Source organism: Hippoglossus hippoglossus, chromosome 24, assembly GCF_009819705.1.
Source record: "Hippoglossus hippoglossus isolate fHipHip1 chromosome 24, fHipHip1.pri, whole genome shotgun sequence".
Lineage (NCBI taxonomy): Eukaryota > Metazoa > Chordata > Actinopteri > Pleuronectiformes > Pleuronectidae > Hippoglossus > Hippoglossus hippoglossus.
This window is the reverse complement of record NC_047174.1, coordinates 20,017,500-20,036,905: the sequence shown is the minus strand read 5'-3', so window position 1 is coordinate 20,036,905 and position 19,406 is coordinate 20,017,500. Positions and strand designations below refer to the sequence as shown.

The window sequence follows — 19,406 nt, the reverse complement described above, 5'->3', positions numbered from 1 at the left end:
TGTGAACAAATATAACAAAAAAAAGAAGAAGTTTTGTTTCAGTTTATAGTGCAGTTAAACAGACAGTGGGAGGATGAGAGGATTAATAATTTAACAAACCATAAATGGTTGAAGATGACAATCAACATTGTCAACCTACAAGGTAGTGTTGAGCCCTGTCTATACATGTAGTTAAGATAATGTCTTGGAATCATGTTTATGCAGTGGCTTTTGTCTTCAGCATAATGTCCAGTACATGTATGCATCACTTCCTGTTATTTTATTTTTTGTGCATGGGGATGCAATTACAATCATTTAAGTAAAAAATTATTACAAGCAACAATTAAAGCACCATGGGGAGGTAAATAGAGTATTGAAAATATCTTCTATGGCTCTTTGGTCATAAACACTCGCAAAGACGGGTTTGATTTGATTGATTTCCGGTTCTAACTTAAAAGCAGACGGATAAACCCACAATCTGAAAAAGATGTAACAAGTTAAATTGTATGAAATGAAAATTGTCAGGAGATTTTATGGATAGACCTCTCAAACTATTTGAGCTATACTAAACCAAGGAAACATTGGCCTCTGCGCCAACTGTTCTGTTGTGCTTCTCATGCCCTCAATGTCTATTGTGCTCTCTCTCAGTCTCGTCTTCTCTCTGGGGTGTTGCTCAACATTTGGCAGCTGGTTTCCATTAAGGAACTGTCAGGGAGGGGCATGACAGTGGTGCAGACAGTAAACTCAGAGCCTATCTAAGCTTCAGCCTTGGGGTACCTCTGATAACACAAACACACACATGGATGAACACAGGTCAGGAACATTGTGAAATTCACCCAGATAACCACTCCCAAATCATCCTTGACACTTTTCACATAATCATTGGTGTACATGATCATCAGCCCCATAACATTCTGTATATGTACAGACTAAATATAGCCGTACTAGCATGCAGCGTGTAGCAGCCAAAAAGAGAAAACCAAATCTGTCTTACTTTCAGGAGTAACTGTTGCTGTTCCCCGAGCCCGGCGGCAGAAGCTGGATAGGCAATCACTGAGAGGATGCAAAGAAGGCAAAGGCAGGACAGAGATTTAGCAGCCATATTTGTGTGTTTGCCCAGTGGACCACTGATCCCCCTTTCCTGTCTCTGTCAGTGTGTCCTGGCCGTAGGAAAACCTCTGGGCAGCTCCTCTTGCTCGGCTGCACCCGTTGCCTTCACTTTCCTGCTGCTCCGACCTCCAGATGCGGCACTGTGCCTAGTCCCGGCCCGAGCTGCGTCCTGTAAAACAAACTTGTGTGGACTTCCTCTCTTTCACTCCCTCCCTCCCTCCCTGCCCTGATTCCTCTCCCCTAGCGGACTTGCCTCTCCCCTGAGCCTGAGCCTAAATCACAAACAGATGGGAAGGCTGGAAACTGAGGGAAAGAGCGAGAGGGGGAGAGAAGAGAGAGAAAGAATGACATAGAGTCAATTGAGCAACAGAGGGCTTCTGTCTCTGGCAGACAGTGCACACATCCAAACGGCACCCGGACCAACACCCCCTCCCCTGCCCACCCCACACCCCACCCCCCCTTGACTGGCAAAGTCAGATTGAGTGTTAGGTCCTCGTCTCCATTTGCAGGTCTGTGGTACCCTTTCACCTTGGGCTCAACAGGCTACACCCCCTCCCTCTGTCCCCCCCTCACACACAAACACACACACACACACACACACACACACACACACACACACACACACACACACACACACACACACACACACACACACACTCTGCTCGGCCATGGTGGGCAGTGGGTTTAAAGCTTCAGCACTCACTCTCTTCTCCACAGGCAGAGAAAAAACAGGTGCTATCCCGGCTCCCCCTCCACCTCGCAGCCTCAGACATGAGCTTTTGTTTGTTTTCCAAGGTCAGATCATCAAAAGCTGCTGAATTTATGGCCATTATGTGAGACTCTTAAAAGGAAGAGCCTGACTGTCACACTTCCAGCACAGACAAAGTCTTGTCAGATACTGTTTCCTAACATATGAATTCGCTGGACACAGTGAAGGCCGATTGGAAGTTGTTGAAACTCATGACCCTGTGCAGACATGTCACACTTTTCTTTGCTCCACAATGATCACAGCTCCAAATACATCCAAGTTATGTTGTCCCAGCCCATGGGACCATGAGGAAGTTATATGTCTCAAGTGACTAATAAACAGGTTGTCACATTCCAGTTATCTATGGCAGAGATGTGATCCACACTAGCGCAAAACAAGACTTCAGGCTGTATTTATTATTCCAAACATTCGAAATTGAAATGAAATACCAATCTTAAATTTGTGTGTCAGTAAATATCAAATATGATGTTACTGCAGCTATGTTTTCCAATTAAAAAAAGGATAAACAAAGTTAGGCATATTTGTTGGAAGAGCATGTAAGTCCAAGCCCCTGAGGAAAGCTGCTGGGGAAAGCATTTCTCATGTTATCTGAGAAGTGGTGTTGATACAGCAACACGGTAACTGTCAATTTCCATGGTATGCTACTGGGAGCAGGTCATAGCCTTATATATCCTCTAGGACAGATCTGGACACAGATGCCATCTTCTCTGGACCTATAACCAATACATTATTAAGAATTGTCAGATTTTGACGGAGCGTTTCTATTTGAACAGCTAGTTTGGCCTTCACAGCACTGGTTTAGCAGCCCAGGAAACTCACCGACCAATGGCATGCTTTGTAAATCAACTCATGTGATACCACTCAGCCATTTAAATCTGTGAATTCTGATGAGCACTCTGACCGGAAGTGGAGAGACAAGAGGAGAGAGAATAGACAGTGAAAAGTGAGTCAGAGAAAAGTAGGAAAATGAACCTCACATAGCGTGTTCTATAAAGAGACAACGCTGAAAACACAGTTTCTAATCAAAACTGGACAGACTCTTACATGTTCATTCTTCAGACGACCAGGTCCAAAACTATATGTCTTATATGTCCTGAGACCGTTGTGATTGTTAAAAGCATCAATGGGAAATAACACAACACCATTCCAGCCCCGATTCAAAAGGAAGAAGAGGCAAACATCATTTGTACTTTATATTTCTTTAGTTTTACTAGAAAAAAATAGAAATACTATTTATGATCAACACTAAAAAAACTTTCTTTTATAACTCCATAACATGCACCTATCTTTTATTTGACATGAAAAAAGAGCAATTTATTTTTAATTTGAGGACAATAAATATTACTTTTGCGTCATACTTTCTTTAAATTGACTTCATTTGTTGACTACGCACAGACGTTGATACATCTAATATATCAATGTAAATATTTCATTAATACAAATAATGAATATGCACTGAATCCTAACACTAGTTAGACATTATGATGTCTGAAGAATTTCCTTAAATTTGAGGAAATTATCTTCATCTGGACTTTTCTGAATTTCAACTGAATACCCCAGAAGACATTGTCCCCATTTTCAAACAACCCTACTGGTTATGTGACAATAACAGTAAAAGACATCTCTTAATAACATTTGACATTTTGACAAGTTGGTTAAGTTTGTATTCCACGTGGAAAGCTAAAGACCAGGCTAACTAGCTTCCATTGGAAAGTGGCAGGTAGTTCACCCTACTTGCTAACGTTAGCCTCCTGGAGCCTGTCCATTGATCAGTGGGTACAGTGAGCATATTTTAATTATTGTTAGATAACTTTATTCGCTGTGGAGATGAGATGATATTTCACATCTCTCATCTGGGAAAAACAAAGATATTATGAATACCTAGAAAGTTTGATTAGCATTAAATGACACAGACATATTTCATAAAAGAGGTAGTGACAGGCAGCCCCTAAACTCAGTATTATGTTATAGAAGAGAAGGGGTCTGACCAGCATTAGCTGTGGTTCTTTCACAACAAAAGGTAATCCTGTCTCAACACTTCAGGGAGTAATGTAGGGATTGCTAAAATCATGCATCAACATCCATCCTGTATCTCTAATTTTGCCTTCATACTGTTCCCCATCTATTTGCTTGTGAAAAGACAGTGCTACCATAACAGAGTTAAATGGCTGTTTTTGCAGTAACTGCAGACTTAAATACTTAATTTCAGCCTTTCTAAAACACCTTCAGGCAATGTAACTGGCAATAGGACTGCACTAGCCACCAATACACAGATGTAAGGCTTTGCTGAACCACAATCTGTTTACTTAACCAGCTCACTGAGAGGGAGAGGACGTTTTACTTCTCCATGTTTGGCTCGCTGCACATTTGTTATTCTCAGCACAGGCACAGTAAAAACACCAGCAATCACTCAATGACCAGGGCCTTATTCAGCGTGACGAGGTTTCACAACAGCAGCATGGTCTTCTTAACTTCTCCACAAAGGGATGAGGATGTCTTGGGTGGTCTTCTTTGCAAACCCATTCAGTTAAAACCATTCATGTGATCTAAGGCCACTGCTGAAACTGGCAGCTGAGTGATACAGCAGGCATGGCACAGGGCAACACTGCAATCTGAGCCAAAAACAACAGGTAGAGATCCAACTGCAGTGATGAAGAGTGAGCATTACAAGATCTGACAAAAGTAGAGCACAGCAAAACCTTATCACAACCACAGAGTTACACACACAAATGTATTCGCTTTAGTTTGCCTGACAATATTCATATTATCATCAGGCTAATGTCAGTATATTACAGGTTTGGTCTTGTATTTGTAGTTCTGGTCATTATTCTTTCAGTGAAATTGTTGCCATTGCACTAAAGTTGTTCCTAAGATTTGGGAACACAGTGATAATACAAAAAAAAAAGGCAGACGGGTCCAGAAACATGAGATATGATCTAATAGGGTTTAAACCACCTCTATGGTCACCCAGACTTACTGTATGTGGAAGACAATAAACAAATGTTAACTGTAAAATTATTATCAAAACAATCCATCACATTTCGCTGACCAAAAAATTGGGAAACACCTTTTGAATTACAGAACTTCTTTATCCAAATGGTAGGAACAGAAATAATCACATTTATGTATGCTCACTTTAAAAAAAAAAAAGACTCCAAACTCATGAGTGCTGTAGCTCAGGGGAGAGAGACCTACCCTGAGTGGGCCCTGGAGGTCAGAAAGTCTAGGAGTTTAGTCTTCTCCCCTTGGTGGGCAGTGTCTCCTTACACTCTCCACACATACCAGAGAAAACTATAACCTCTATCACAACAAACACCTCCTCTCTTTAATGCTACACACTGTAGCAGGGCGGAAAGCTCCCTGGGAAGAGCAGAAGTACAACTTTGAAAAGAAAAATTAATGTTAGCTTTTGACATTAGATATAAGTTAATATTATATATGTATAAAGTTATAAATATGACATGTAGGAATGGAATCATTTACATTAACATACCCTCTTCAGAAATATAGCTCACATACCTCAATCAATCAATCAATCAAACCTTATTTGATAGTCTATATTCACAAATCACAATTTGTCTCATATCGCTTTAAACAGTGCGAACAGTGAGGAAAAACTACCCCCCCCCCCCCCCCCCCCCCCCCCCCCCCAAAAAAAAAAACATTTATCCATGATCCCTGATCCCTGATCCACCAGGATTTCTTACTTTCTTTCAATTAAAGAAGAATTCTGTTGTATTACACCCAAGGGGCAACATCCCGGGCTGAGCGATGAGGCCAATACGGAAGTGCAAAAAGCTGCAGTTCACTGGGTGGCCACTTGAGGCTGGCTCCAAGGAGTCAATTCCCATTGACTCCCATGTTAAAAAGCCCGACTTTAGAGCAGAATTAAACCTGTTTACAGCCTGGTTCAAAAAACGGTTTTAGTCTCAATCACTAAGTTCTTCCTTCATGACAACTCTGAGGGGGGTGAATTTTTTTCTAACTCACTCGTTTAAATTATATAGAGGTTTGATATTGTGAATAATTATCACTTGATGGACAGGTGACGTCACCGTTAGCTTGCGACTCCATTTTTAAGAGCAGCTGTTTAAAGTAGCATTACGTCTCCTAAAGCTCTTTATTCAGAGTATTGGTGTTGATGTGTTGTAACGTGTTAGTGAAAACTAAACCTGTCGGCTACATTCAGTTTTTACATCGTTAATCTTAGGCAGACTTTACTGAATTATTGTGTTAAATAAGTGGACATGCAGAATAATGTATTTTTTTGTCACATAAATAAATTATAGGAAGTGTAACTTTACTAGAATAGACAGTCACATAGAGAACCTGAGGCTGATGTCCACCACCTATTTCCTAAGCTGAAATGATTATGATCTGATGAACTTTGAAGTAATAAACTTTTATTTTTACCATGTAAAAGTCTGTTAAGGAGTTAACCTGGCACATGTATGACTTTACATATCTGTGTATTAGTGTTGAATGTTCCTCTAGGTGACTCAGACAGCCTGCACCTGTGGATGTCCAACATGAGACACAACTGGAATCCAACCAGACTGAACACTGAGAGTCATCACTTCAACACTGACTCCAGGTACAGACCTGTTTTCATAACTTACAAACAATCAAAGCAAAGTATTGCACATAATACATAATGTATTAAATGATATATGCAATACTATTAATGTGGAAGAACTCCATACTGTACATTCATTGTCTTGGTAGTGCACTGTTTAATCCAAAACCATATTCAAATACATAGTTGAATATCCACAGAAAATAAGGATACAAACTTTGTTCATAAGTAACACTTCCTCTACAATAATGCCATACTTTTATGTTTCCTGTCATTTTATTAGGGACGGATGAGCCTGAAGGACACAGCTGTGCTGACTGTGTTCTGTCTCTTATGGCAAAGAAGAAAAATAAAACACTGGGTTTTTATCTAAAGTGTATCAAATCAGAAAGTAAAAGATAAACATTGTTCTGATAAGTGTTCATTTTTTTAACCAACCATAATGAATATAGAAATTAACTCTATTATCCATGACACTTAGCAATGACTGCCAACTCTAAACAGTTGCAGGCCATCTTTAGTTAAGGGAGGAAAACATGAAGTGTTGTGCAGATGAAGCTGGTGCAGGTCGTCCTCATGTTGACCAGCCTGAAGCTGCCGATCTCCACCATGTTGCTGCTGCCACAGTGGATGCTGAGGACATCAGGTGCTGCAGTGCTTCATCTAATGAAAAGAAGAAACTCACTATAAAAGTATGTTTTATGTTGTGTATGTTCCAGCAAAGACTGGTTCTTACAGTTTATTCTGTGTTCAGCAGCTGGAAGCACCACAGATTTCAGACAGAACCAATGTACTGGGCTCTGGGTTTGTACCCTCATGGTTAAATGCACATATTGTAAGTTGCTTTGGATAAAAGCATCAACTAAATGAAATGTAATGTACTGAAAGACATTGTACAAATAGATAAAATGTCTTTCTACCTCATCTGTAATATTCAAGGTGATAATCTCCCACAGAGCTGTTTATAACAGTCCACATCAAGTCTCTCCACTTCTCTCAGTGTGAAAACATAATTATATAATAAATATGAGAACCAACAGTGGTGTGTGGAGATTATAATCTTATCTAAACTGTCTAATTCACTGTAAATTCCATAACAGGCTAAATAAACAAGGTGGCAATAGTAATGGTGGTTATACTAGCCTGTGTCAGAACATTTGTGAAACATAGTTACTATCACATGCAACTTACACATGTAGCGTATTGATATTAACTTATTAACTTATTAAAATTAAAATCAAGTCACAACCAAACACACAACTCTGTAGTAGTGTAGTTAATTTGCTTCAATCTGTTAATTACACATGTTAAATAAACGGTACCTTTTATAACAATTACATATTAAAAACCACTTGAGGCATGTAAGCATATGATTATGATAATAGATAAAGCAATAGGTTTTGTTGTTGTGTAGTTTCAAGGTTACTTACCTCTAGTGAGTTCGTTGTAAAGATCGCGACCATCCTGAAGCAACAACACCGCAGCGCCAGCCGGTTTGCGGCCGTGGATAGCATGTAGCCTAGCTCCTTAGCCTGAGCTAACCAGGTAACGTTGAGCTCTGCGGGCGTGGCTCAGCTGTCAGTCTTCACTCGCGCTCCTCCTCTTTGCCCATTTATTGGTTAGCCAGGAACTAGGAGGAGTCAGCACCGACAAGATGGCGCCGGGTGAACGCCTACTACTAGCCTCATTTTCACTCTTCAGAAACCAACGGGTGACGTCACGGACCCTACGTCCATCTATATATACAGTCTATGGTCTTCATCTGTGATTAAAGTATGACTTTGAAGTTGATCAAAGGAATCCTCCTTTGATAGGAATCCTCCTTTGATCAACTTCAAAGTCATACTAGTGTTGTAGAATGAAACAGATCATAGCAAATTAGCTCACCTATTTAAGAGAAACATTTGTCAGTGGAACCAGACACGACGACCGTGAGCCAACGTCAGACACACGAGAAACTTCTCTCCAGTGACTTTCGACCATCACAAGACAAGAGAATACTCTACAAAAACTTTTGTACACAGCTACAGAAGAAAGTACTCTACAGAAACCTTCTTGTTACACTGCAGCACCTGTTAATCGACATGGAGAGGATCAAAAGCTCAGGAGATGAGCAACACAAGTGCAGCATGAAGAAAAGGCTCCGCCGAGCCCTCCAGGACTCGCAGAGGGAGAACCAGGAGCTGGCGGCTGAAAACACCCGTCTGAAGGAGCTGGAGGCTGAAAGCGCCCGTCTGGAGGAGCTAGAGGCTGAAAACGCCTGGCTGAAGGAGCTGGAGGCTGAAAGTGCCCGTCTGGAGGAGCTAGAGGCTGAAAACGCCTGGCTGAAGGAGCTGGAGGTACTAAATGGCCGACTGGAGGCTGAAAATGCCTTGCTGAAGGCTGAAAATGCCCGGGTGAAAGACCTGGAGGCTGAAAACCAACGGCTGGAGAAGCTGAGGGCTGAAAACACTGCTCTCAAAAAGCAGATCACCATGAAAAATATTTCCTGGGGAGAAGAGAGGAAGAAGATGGTCGAGAAGTTGGAGTCTTCTGCCTCACATCTGTTGAAGTCCAAAAACGACCTGACCAGCTTGATTCAGCTTGTGGAGTCTGAAAAAGTCAAAAAGAAGGAGCTGGAGAAGGAGCTCAGAAACATGAACATGAGTTTTAAAGTAAAAGAGGAAGAGGTCGTCTCCCTGAATGCAGACCTGAAGCTCCAGCAGGACAAGCTGCAGCACTACAAGCTCAAAAGTGAGGGCAGGTCCGAGGAAATAGAGGAGCTGCAAAAAAAAACGAGAGACTTAGATGAAAGGTGGTCCACCGAGCACGAGGAGTCCCTAGAAAGGGAAATCAAGCTGGAGGACGCCATAAAACTCCTGATCCAGCAGAACATTGTGCTTCAGGTACGTTACACCAACTCATTCTGATTGAATAATATTGGATTGTTGATTTGTTTCCGATTCAGACTTTGAAAAAGAAAAGAGTGAAACTTATGTTGTCTCTGTGTTTTCAGGAACAGGTCTTGAAGACCGACAGCTACAAGGAGAGGGTCAAGAAGGAGAAAGAGGAGAAGAAAGAAAGGAAGAAGAGCGAGAAGGAGGAGAAGATGGAGAAGAAAGAAAGGAAGAAGGAGGAGAAGATGAAAAAGAAAGAAAGGAAGAAGAGAGAGAAGGAGGAGAATGAGGGGACGACGAGGAGGAGGTTCCCTTGTTTACTCTTCAACTTCAAACCCTCCTAATCTCCTCTCCCATCCTTTCTCTCCCTCTGCCCTGTCAATCATCCCCTCATCCCAGCTCCCCCCACTACCTTACACCTTAACCCCCTACCCTCCTCACCCTCTTCCCTCCCCTCCCCTCCTCACCCTCCATCTACCTGTATGTGTTAGAAAATGAAAAAGAACAATCTATCAATAACAGCGACCTTTCCTCTGTCTAGTGATTCCAGAAAGCTCTGTCAGTATGTGACTTGTATATCTCAAGAACTGTTCTTCTTATCAGCTACACACATGTTTATTCAAAGGCCGATTGAAGAGCACTTTTTGTGACTGTTGTGATTTCTTTTTTAATAAACTTTGAATAAACAGACAACCAGCGCTGTGGCTGATGTTTGGTCCACAATCAAAATGATGAAAATCAAATATTTATATGTAAAAAAAACTAAATATCTATTTATATTTTATTGCTTTGTATTTTAGCTGGAAAACACACATTCTCCGCAGCACTATCCTTTTATTAGATTTAATTATATTATTTTGAAAGACACTGACAGACTATGTATCTACTTAACTAAGGTATGTTTACTTAGTTTTTCTGCTTATTATTCTGCATCAAAATATACAGAGGCTGTACATCACGTAATAAGTCCGCTGCAGAGATCACATGGTTTTGTTGACACCCCATCGACACCGGTGTCGGCTATCCTCACAACAAACTCTCTTTACGTCTTCATCCTATGGTGTGAACGCAAATGTCCCAGTGAGAGCGTCCTGAATTTGTGCGGATTTTCGCTTCCTAACCTCTTAGTATAAATCGCAGCAGGAGATCCTCCGCAGGATTCATCACAAGCAAGGGAAGACAACAAATGTCTCCGGATGAAAAAGCGGTGCCATACACATAGAAGACGCCAACGAAGATGTCAAGAGAGCTTATTACGTGTGCTGTAAACAAAAACACGAGATCTCCGTAGCAGAATTAAAACGTTACGTCCTGTCTCTTTCTGCTGCGCCACCCCTCACCTGAACCCTCCGCAAGATTGGTTGCTGTTGTGAACGTGTCAGAGTGATGCACTACACTTTATGAATTGGGTGTGGTAAGGGAGGGCCCTGCAATGGGACCAGTTGTTATTTTCCTTTGGTACTAAACACTACAAGCACATAACATTTTATGTCAAAGGTTTGTGAGTTGTCTCTTCAGGGGAAGTGTATCAAGCTCTCAGCAGTGGGTGTTGATTCGAAACAGATAGAAGGAGGAGGGGTGTGTGTGTGTGTGTGTGTGTGTGTGTGTGTGTGTGTGTGTGTGTGTGTGTGTGTGTGTGTGTGTGAGAGAGAGAGAGAGAAAGATAGAGAGTGATTAAAAAAATGTCCCACTTGGGACGTGGGAAAATAGAATGTTTGAATCTCCACTCACACAAGCTGTCTTAGCCAAAAACTGAAACTCCCCGACAGATCAGAGTGCTACAAATCACTCGTGTGAATGTTGTCAGCTCTTGTGCGATGCTGTACGTTTTCCTGAAAGTAAGACGAGTTCATCATCTGGTCTGAGTCTTGGCTCCTCCCAAGACAACTGAAGGAAATACCAGAACATCAGGCCAAGAAATAACTAAGGAGGTGAACGTCAGCTGCTTGGACCTCACAACGGAACAGATCAGATGACAGAGAATTAAAATGCAATAATAAGGCAGAACTTTAACGAGTTAATGAGTGCCTGGCCCACTGGCAAATATTATTTTAGGCTACAGAACTTTGTTTTGTAAGTTTCTAAAGGGACAAACGTAAGCAACGGAATCTACAATATCAATGCAACTTGAATAAACTCACACAGTGATATTGTATTACAATGTGCATTTTTATTTTTATTTTAGATTGTTAAAGGAATAGTTCTACTATTTCATTATACTTATTCACTTTTGTTGGGAACTACCTGAGAAGACTGAGACCACCTTCATAACTACAGTAAATATGAAGCAAGGGGTAATTAGCAGGAATTTTGCATAGAGACAAAAAGCAGAGGGAGAAAAGTTTGCAATATTCACCAACCAGCACCTCTCAATAACTAACACCTCATATCAACTAATTGCAATTTGCGAGGCTTATTTGTACTTATGTCTATATATTCATATATCATATATAGTAATATAGTTTATCAATCAACCAATCAGATTTTATTTGTATAGCTCATATTCACAAATCACGATTTGTCTCATAGGGCTTTATACACTGCTGTATTCACTATGGCCATTCAACTACAAAAGAGGCATCTGTAATTGCCCTTTGCTTCAGAAAAGAAAGAGAACACTAAATATTTTTATGGTGTTAACCAGCTTTATGATGACTGACTTTTCAGTGGCATCTGTTTCCTGTGTAGTACCAGGAACTGCAGGAGGGTTAACGTCCAACAATTGATTCACACAGCTCCGTTTGTCACTGAGGCACTCTAATGTGGTCTTTATATTACTGTTCAGCTACAGAAGCCTACACATATATACACATGACATGTACAATGGCATAGTACATGTATTAAGGAGGATCATGTATGTTCCTCATACATTAAACAGTTTATATCAAAGTTGAAGGGTTAATCACAACAGCAAAAGGGGTTTGAGTCTGGTTATGGACCATTTGCAGGAACTCCCATCATTCAAGAAGGACTTGACCCCTTATTCTAATGTTGTTTTATGGTACTAGCTAAAGGGAACCACAGATAATTATATTCTGTGTATTATATATACATATATATTATATATTATATATGTTCATCTAAAAAGCTGTATCACTGTACTATTGCACTTGTAAAGTGACTTGCTGCAGTTAATTCCCCTTTGTACCATTAAAAACATACTCCTGATAACATGCTGGAAATTGGAGAGACAGACAATTGTTTTTGCACTTTTGCTCAATTCATATTAATTATTAGTAAATACTACTAGATATTAATAATCATCCATCTTAAAGGATATGATTTAATACTAATTATTAATACAACTTTTGGATGTCTTTGCTAAACTGTGTTTTACAGTACAACATACATTCTATTATTAACTGCTGCTCATATTCGGTTTATGCCAATAATATATAGTGAGTGTAAGTGAATGGAGACTTGTGCTATGAGAGAAACAGAGAATCAGAAGAGACCTGGTGTCTCTCTGTCATAAATCAATAGGATTGTGTCACAGCAGTATCTGACTCACCAACACCGCACACATGAGAGCAGCACTCTCCAGAGGACTGTCAGTCTGCCCACCTATAATCCCAGGCAGCATCACACCCTGTCTGACACACTAATCTCTCTGTAAAACAACCGGAACATTCACCCACACATGCAAGTTCAGTGGCTGAAGATGCTGCCTGGAAGATGCTGCATAGACAACAAGAAGAAGTTATCACATAAATACATTAATCCAGGTATCATAAATCAGAAATTATTTGTAAAATCTGTCACTAAAAATCTGATTCTTAGTACTTGAATCATTTCCGACCACAGGACTCTATTTCCCTATAAGGAAAAGATAATAACATGTTGATTGTGCTGATGTATCTACCCCTCATCTACCCCCCCCCAAAAACGGTGCCAGGGATTTGCAACCATCACTGAGAGAAATTCTTCTTCGACAGGGCTTATACACAATTCAAATTCAAAACACATAAAAACCACATGGTACTGACATATGAGAAGGACTATAAAAGAACAAGTACAAAAGATACATACGTGACAACAGGTTGGCGTGCTGTGTCTGTATCTGTTAGTTCAGGATGGTTATTGTGGATGGCATGAAGGATTAGATGTTTCTGTGGGGGGACAGGGGGACTTTCCTGATCACTGAGCAGCTATACAGATCAGATAGTGGAGTTTGAGGAGAACAGAATATTTCCCTGGCCTGATTGGTTATATGTGAATGTTTTTTGTTTGATAGTGAGGGAGTTATACCAGGGTGTTAAGCTCCAGTGAGTTTTCTCAATGTTGTTCTCTGTTCGCTGGTATTGAGCCGGAGCATGAATGTCAGTCAGGTGAGCCAACAAGGCCAGGGCTACGGGAGATGTTATTATTGTAGACAGAGGAGAGAATGGGGGATAAAACACAACCCTGGGGAGCCCTGTGTTTAAAACCAATTTACTGGATTTAAAACCATTTAAAGACACCTGTTGTGGTCTGTCCCTGTTGTGTGTGCTGGTATTAACATTTAAAATTGACCTGCTGCAATGGATGCTGTCAATAATCTTTTATAATCACCTAAGTGTACTCCTCAATGTACAAAAAAAGAAAGTCAGAAGGCTAAAGGCTCAGAAGGATCCGGATTTTTTAAGTCTTGGTCAGGACTCAGTATTACATTTTTAATCGTGCAGGTTAGGAGAGTTGTCTGCTAAAAATTACGAACCGCAATAATTTAAATGAAGAGGCAAGGGGGAGCCTATTGTTACCTGAAACACTGATAGCCTTATTCATCTTTCAGTCTCTGTGAATGCATCCATACTTAGTAAGAAGATGCACAAAGATAAAACACTTTCCATACAAGCACAGTAAAACATATTAAGCATTTTGTTGTGGACAGCATTCAGGTGCTGCTATCAGTTATAATACCATTACATCTATAATTATCACGATTATTATTTTCATTATAACAACCAGTCTGATAGAGCTTAAACATGGCCTCTCTCTTCAACCTCCCTTTCTCTCTCTTCTCTCCCCTCTGTTCCACCCACCTCTCCTCTCTCCCCAGTTTTCCCCACTCACCCAAACCAGTCGAGGCAGATGGCTGCCCACATTGAGTCTGGTTCTGCCAGAGGTAGTTTTCATTACATTTGCCAAGTGCTTGCTCGTTGTGGGAACTGTTTGGTTTCTCTTTAAAGTTGTAAGGTCTCTACCTTACTATGTGTGTTGTGATTTGCGCTGTACAAATAGAATTGAATTGAATTCTCTCACTATATTTGTCTGTTGACTCTGTCTGTGTCTTCATGCTCTATATCAGTAGTCTCTGACAGACAGGGCGAAGCTAGACCACACTGTGATCAGACGCCCTCAGTGGGGGAAGGGAGGAGGCAGTGTAATTACCTTTTACAGCTCCATAGTACAGGTCTTGTTTTTCTTGGCAGTCAACATTATGACATTATCCCTGTTTTGAACATTGTTGAACTTTAAAGCTTATTGTCCACACACTGTGATGCCATTTTTTTTGTAGTTTCTATACAGACAGAATATATCCTGTTGACAGAGGGATTTTGGTGACCTCATACAAAGTCCAAACACTGTTACACATGAGATGAGAGATGATGCATCATCCACAACAATATCAAGTGCCACTAAACTACAGTGCAAACACAAGCAAGGGTAAACTATGCATGTAAACATCACTGTCATTTGAAAACCACATCGGAACATTTTCTACTTCACAGACAAAAAAGCTGTTTTGAAAAACATAAATGTTTGCTCCGAGACTCTCATTTCCTCAAAATTAGAGGAAAATATCTGCCAGCCAAGTCACATGAGTGCAACAATCTGGGTTCAACAATCCACCGCTCGTCTTTAAAATGACCAAAAGAAGAGAATCTGCAATGAAACAAGGCACCTTCACAGTTCTCATGGACCTATAGAATAAAGGCTACATCCAGGGTCAAAGTCCCAAACCTCCTCAATCCTCCGAGTGTTTAAGTCTGAACACTTAATAAGATTGAAGTTATTTACTGAGTGTGAAGAAACACAGTGAAAGTTGTCAACACATACAATTAATCAGCTTAATGAGTTTACAACTGGCACCCAATCAGAGAAAATCAGCTTGAAATTATTTCAGTGTGTCATCACATCCTTAATTAACAATTAACCTCAGAGGTCTCTGATGAGCATCTAATGAGCAGAAAAGGGTATCTGCATGGACAGCCACACACACACACACACACACACACACACACACACATGCACACACGCACGCACACACACACACACACACACACACACACACACACACACTATAGGCCTACATGCCTCTCCAACATGCAGACACAGCCGCTGTTGCTGCTGCTCAGTCAACATTTGCACAGGAAAACAAAGCACTAAATCAGACCCAGTTGGGATAAACAATCTGATTTGTCATCATCAGCAGACGTCCCCCCAGAACTGTCAGTGCCTCACTATGGCAGCACAGAGCAAGCTGGTATTCGGCCTCCCTCCCTTTTGTGTGGAGGTGCACCTAGAGCAGCAGACACTCTAGAGGGCAGTGTTGCCCTCAGATTGAAGCGGATGAACCGACTGCAGTGTGAACCCAGGGCCCCCTGGCAAGGAACGAGGCTTTCTTCCTCTTTTGTATCCCAGTTGCTGCACAATGGGACCCCTGCCAGCCTCCCTCTGAAAAAATACTGTGTTGCAGAAAATACAATTCACAAATCTACAAATCCAGCCAGTGGAGTGTATTCAAACTAGGAATTATAAATATTGTGTTTTCAGAGATTTGATTTGTGAGGATCATTTTTCTCTGCAGTGCCTCTTTTTGTTTAGGCATCAAAATGGATAACCTGATCTGCAGCAGACTGCTCTACCTCTATAGACAGCACAATAACAACACAACAGATGTGTTCCTCTACACTTCATGTGGACCTCAGAGGACTGTAGAAGTTCACTGTGGACCCCAAATGGCTGTAGTGTATGTCCCATTATGCAGCTAAATGAGTAAAATCTATCTATCTATCTATCTATCTATCTATCTATCTATCTATCTATCTATCTATCTATCCTTTTATCTATCTATCTATCTATCTATCTATCTATCTATCTATCTATCCTTCTATCTATCTATCTATCCTTTTATCTATCTATCTATCCTTCTATATATCTATCTATCCTTCTATCTATCCTTCTATCTATCTATCTATCTATCTATCTATCTATCTATCTATCTATCTATCTATCTATCCTTGTATCTATCTATCTATCTATCTATCTATCTATCTATCTATCTATCTATCTATCTATCTATCTATCTATCTATCTATCCTTCTATCTATCTATCTATCCTTTTATCTATCTATCTATCCTTCTATATATCTATCTATCCTTCTATCTATCCTTCTATCTATCTATCTATCCTTTTATCCTTCTATCTATCCTTCTATCTGTCTATCTATCTATCCTTCTATCTGTCTATCCTTCTATCTATCTATCTATCATTTTATCTATCTATCTATCCTTCTATATATCTATCTATCCTTCTATCTATCCTTCTATCTATCTATCTATCCTTTTATCCTTCTATCTATCCTTCTATCTATCTATCTATCTATCCTTCTATCTGTCTATCCTTCTATCTATCTATCTATCCTTTTATCTATCTATCTATCTATCTATCTATCTATCTATCTATCTATCTATCTATCTATCTATCTATCCTTCTATCTATCTATCTATCTATCTATCTATCTATCTATCTATCTATCTATCTATCCTTTTATCTATCTATCTATCTATCTATCTATCTATCTATCTATCTATCTATCTATCTATCCTTTTATCTATCTATCTATCTATCTATCTATCTATCTATCTATCTATCTATCTATCTATCCTTCTATCTATCTATCTATCTATCTATCTATCTATCTATCTATCTATCTATTCATTCATCCATCCATCCATCCATCCATCCAAATACATACAGTACCTACCAACCAACCAACCAAATAAATGTTAATGTGTATTTTAGATTTTAGAGCCCTCCAAATGTATGTTATATTCTGTCTTCATCTGAATAATACAGCTATGAAAGATAACAGTGGGTTAGGGCTGGTGCTTTCAAGGTATAATTGTCAAGATTCTGAACGGCTGTGTGCTCTGGATCCATGAGAACTGTAAAGATGTGTATATGATTCTTGAGGAAGGAATATATCAATTTGGGATCTTTAAGTGCTGGGTGCTGCCAAGAATAGATTTTTAAATGTTTATTCAGGATGCATACAAATTATTAAAGCATACAGCAGATTCTTTGGGAATTCAGAGGTTAAGTTAGGATTATGAAATTAATAAAAATTACCATGACAGTAAAGGCCTATAGAGATACACTGGAAAACTCTATTTGTACTCTTGGTAGATGTTTGACCCCCTTACATGTACCTACTACTGGTCCTTTAAGATTGTTGTGCTGTCCCTCTGGAAACATGTAAAGGTAATGATAAGATGCTAAGGTGTATGCTGCCAAGGGGTAATGACAGTGGATACACAGAGGCAACTGAAATTCTATAAGGATCCTGGACAACTGTGCATACACTGTATATCTGTATTCTATTCGTCGAACACAGATAGATGACAGTGGGGGTGTAAGAGCATTTGATTGGGCCTGGCCACCCTCATGTGATTAGGCTGTAATGTTCAATCAGTCTCATATGTCAACTATCATGCCTGCCTCTCCACGTTCCCTGAGCTGTAAATCAACCTCCACCGGGTCACTGACCCCACACTGAAGACAAATGTCCATCTCAAATATCAGAGCGAGAGCTTTTACCTTGTGGTAAACTCTGACTCATTGTCTGAACATGACCGGAGCTCCCAGCGGTAATGAAAGTGGACGTGTGTACAGTTCCCTCGGATGCACATCTAATGTCCTGTCTAATCTGTATTCTATTACTTTTCAAGGTGAGTGGGTAGAGGAAAGGTTGACTTGAAAACAAGTACTATGAAAATAATGAGATTTTAAAATATTCATTTCATTTTATCAGTCTTGCCAAATGTGTTGAAGACCATGGGTGGCATAAACAACAAACAGCCAAAAGCACCGTGGGTATAACAGCGTGCTGCATAGACCCATAACAAATTGACTGCAAGTGTATGTGTGTTTTGTTTTTTGTTTGATAGTGAGGGAGTTATACCAGGATGTTAAGCTCCAGTGAGTCTCTGTTGGCTGGTATTGAGCCGGAGCATGAATGTCAGTCAGGTGAGCCAACAGGGCCAGGGCTACAGGAGATGTTATTATTGTAGACAGAGGACAGAATGGGGGATAAAACACAACCCTGGGGAGCCCTGTGTTTAAAACCAACTTGCTGGATTTAAAACCATTTAAAGACACCTGTTGTGGTCTGTCCCTGTTGTGTGTGCTGGTATTAACATTTCAAATTGACCTGCTGCAATGGCTCAGAAGGATCTGGATTTTTTAAGTCTTGGTCAGGACTCAGCATTAAATTTTTCAGCGTGCAGGTTAGGAGAGTTGTCTGCTAAAAATTACGAACTGCAATAATTTAAATGAAGAGGCAAGGGGGAGCCTATTGTTACCTGAAACACTGATAGCCTTATTCATCTTTCAGTCTCTGTGAATGCATCCATACTTAGTAAGAAGATGCACAAAGATAAAACACTTTCCATACAAGCACAGTAAAACATATTAAGCATTTTGTTGTGGACAGCATTCAGGTGCTGCTGTCATTTATAATACCATTACATCTATAAGTATCACGATTATTATTTTCATTATAACAACCAGTCTGATAGAGCTTAAACATGGCCTCTCTCTTCAACCTCCCTTTCTCTCTCTTCTCTCCCCTCTGTTCCACCCACCTCTCCTCTCTCCCCCAGTTTCCCTTTAACTACAAACACCTTTGCCTCGTTTTCACATGAACAATCTCTTCGTTAGACTTGTGTAATAAATACCACTCTCTGTGACATTTGAATGATTAAGGACCTTTTTCAGTTTGAAGCAGTTGGGAAATTACAAATTCGTAAAATTAGAAGAATGATGACATGACACTTAACTTCTTCATGTTCCTCCAACCTTGCTTTTCTTCTTTGGGTTTATTGGCAGATA

At 40.2% G+C, this 19,406-nt stretch overlaps 1 protein-coding gene across 2 annotated transcripts in view; it reads right to left on the bottom strand.

The window, feature by feature from the left end:
- Positions 1-1,451, bottom strand: part of lama4 (laminin, alpha 4) — a 33,755-nt gene extending 32,304 nt beyond the window's left edge. Inside the window, exon 1 of one of the 2 annotated variants that reach the window (XM_034579955.1) lies at positions 974-1,451. In XM_034579955.1, coding sequence (XP_034435846.1) covers positions 974-1,081 — 108 coding nt within the window. In that variant the 5' untranslated portion in view covers positions 1,082-1,451. The remainder of the gene's footprint in view (positions 1-973) is intronic. The other variant, XM_034579956.1, reaches the window with a different exon arrangement.
- Positions 1,452-19,406: the final 17,955 nt, after the last annotated feature.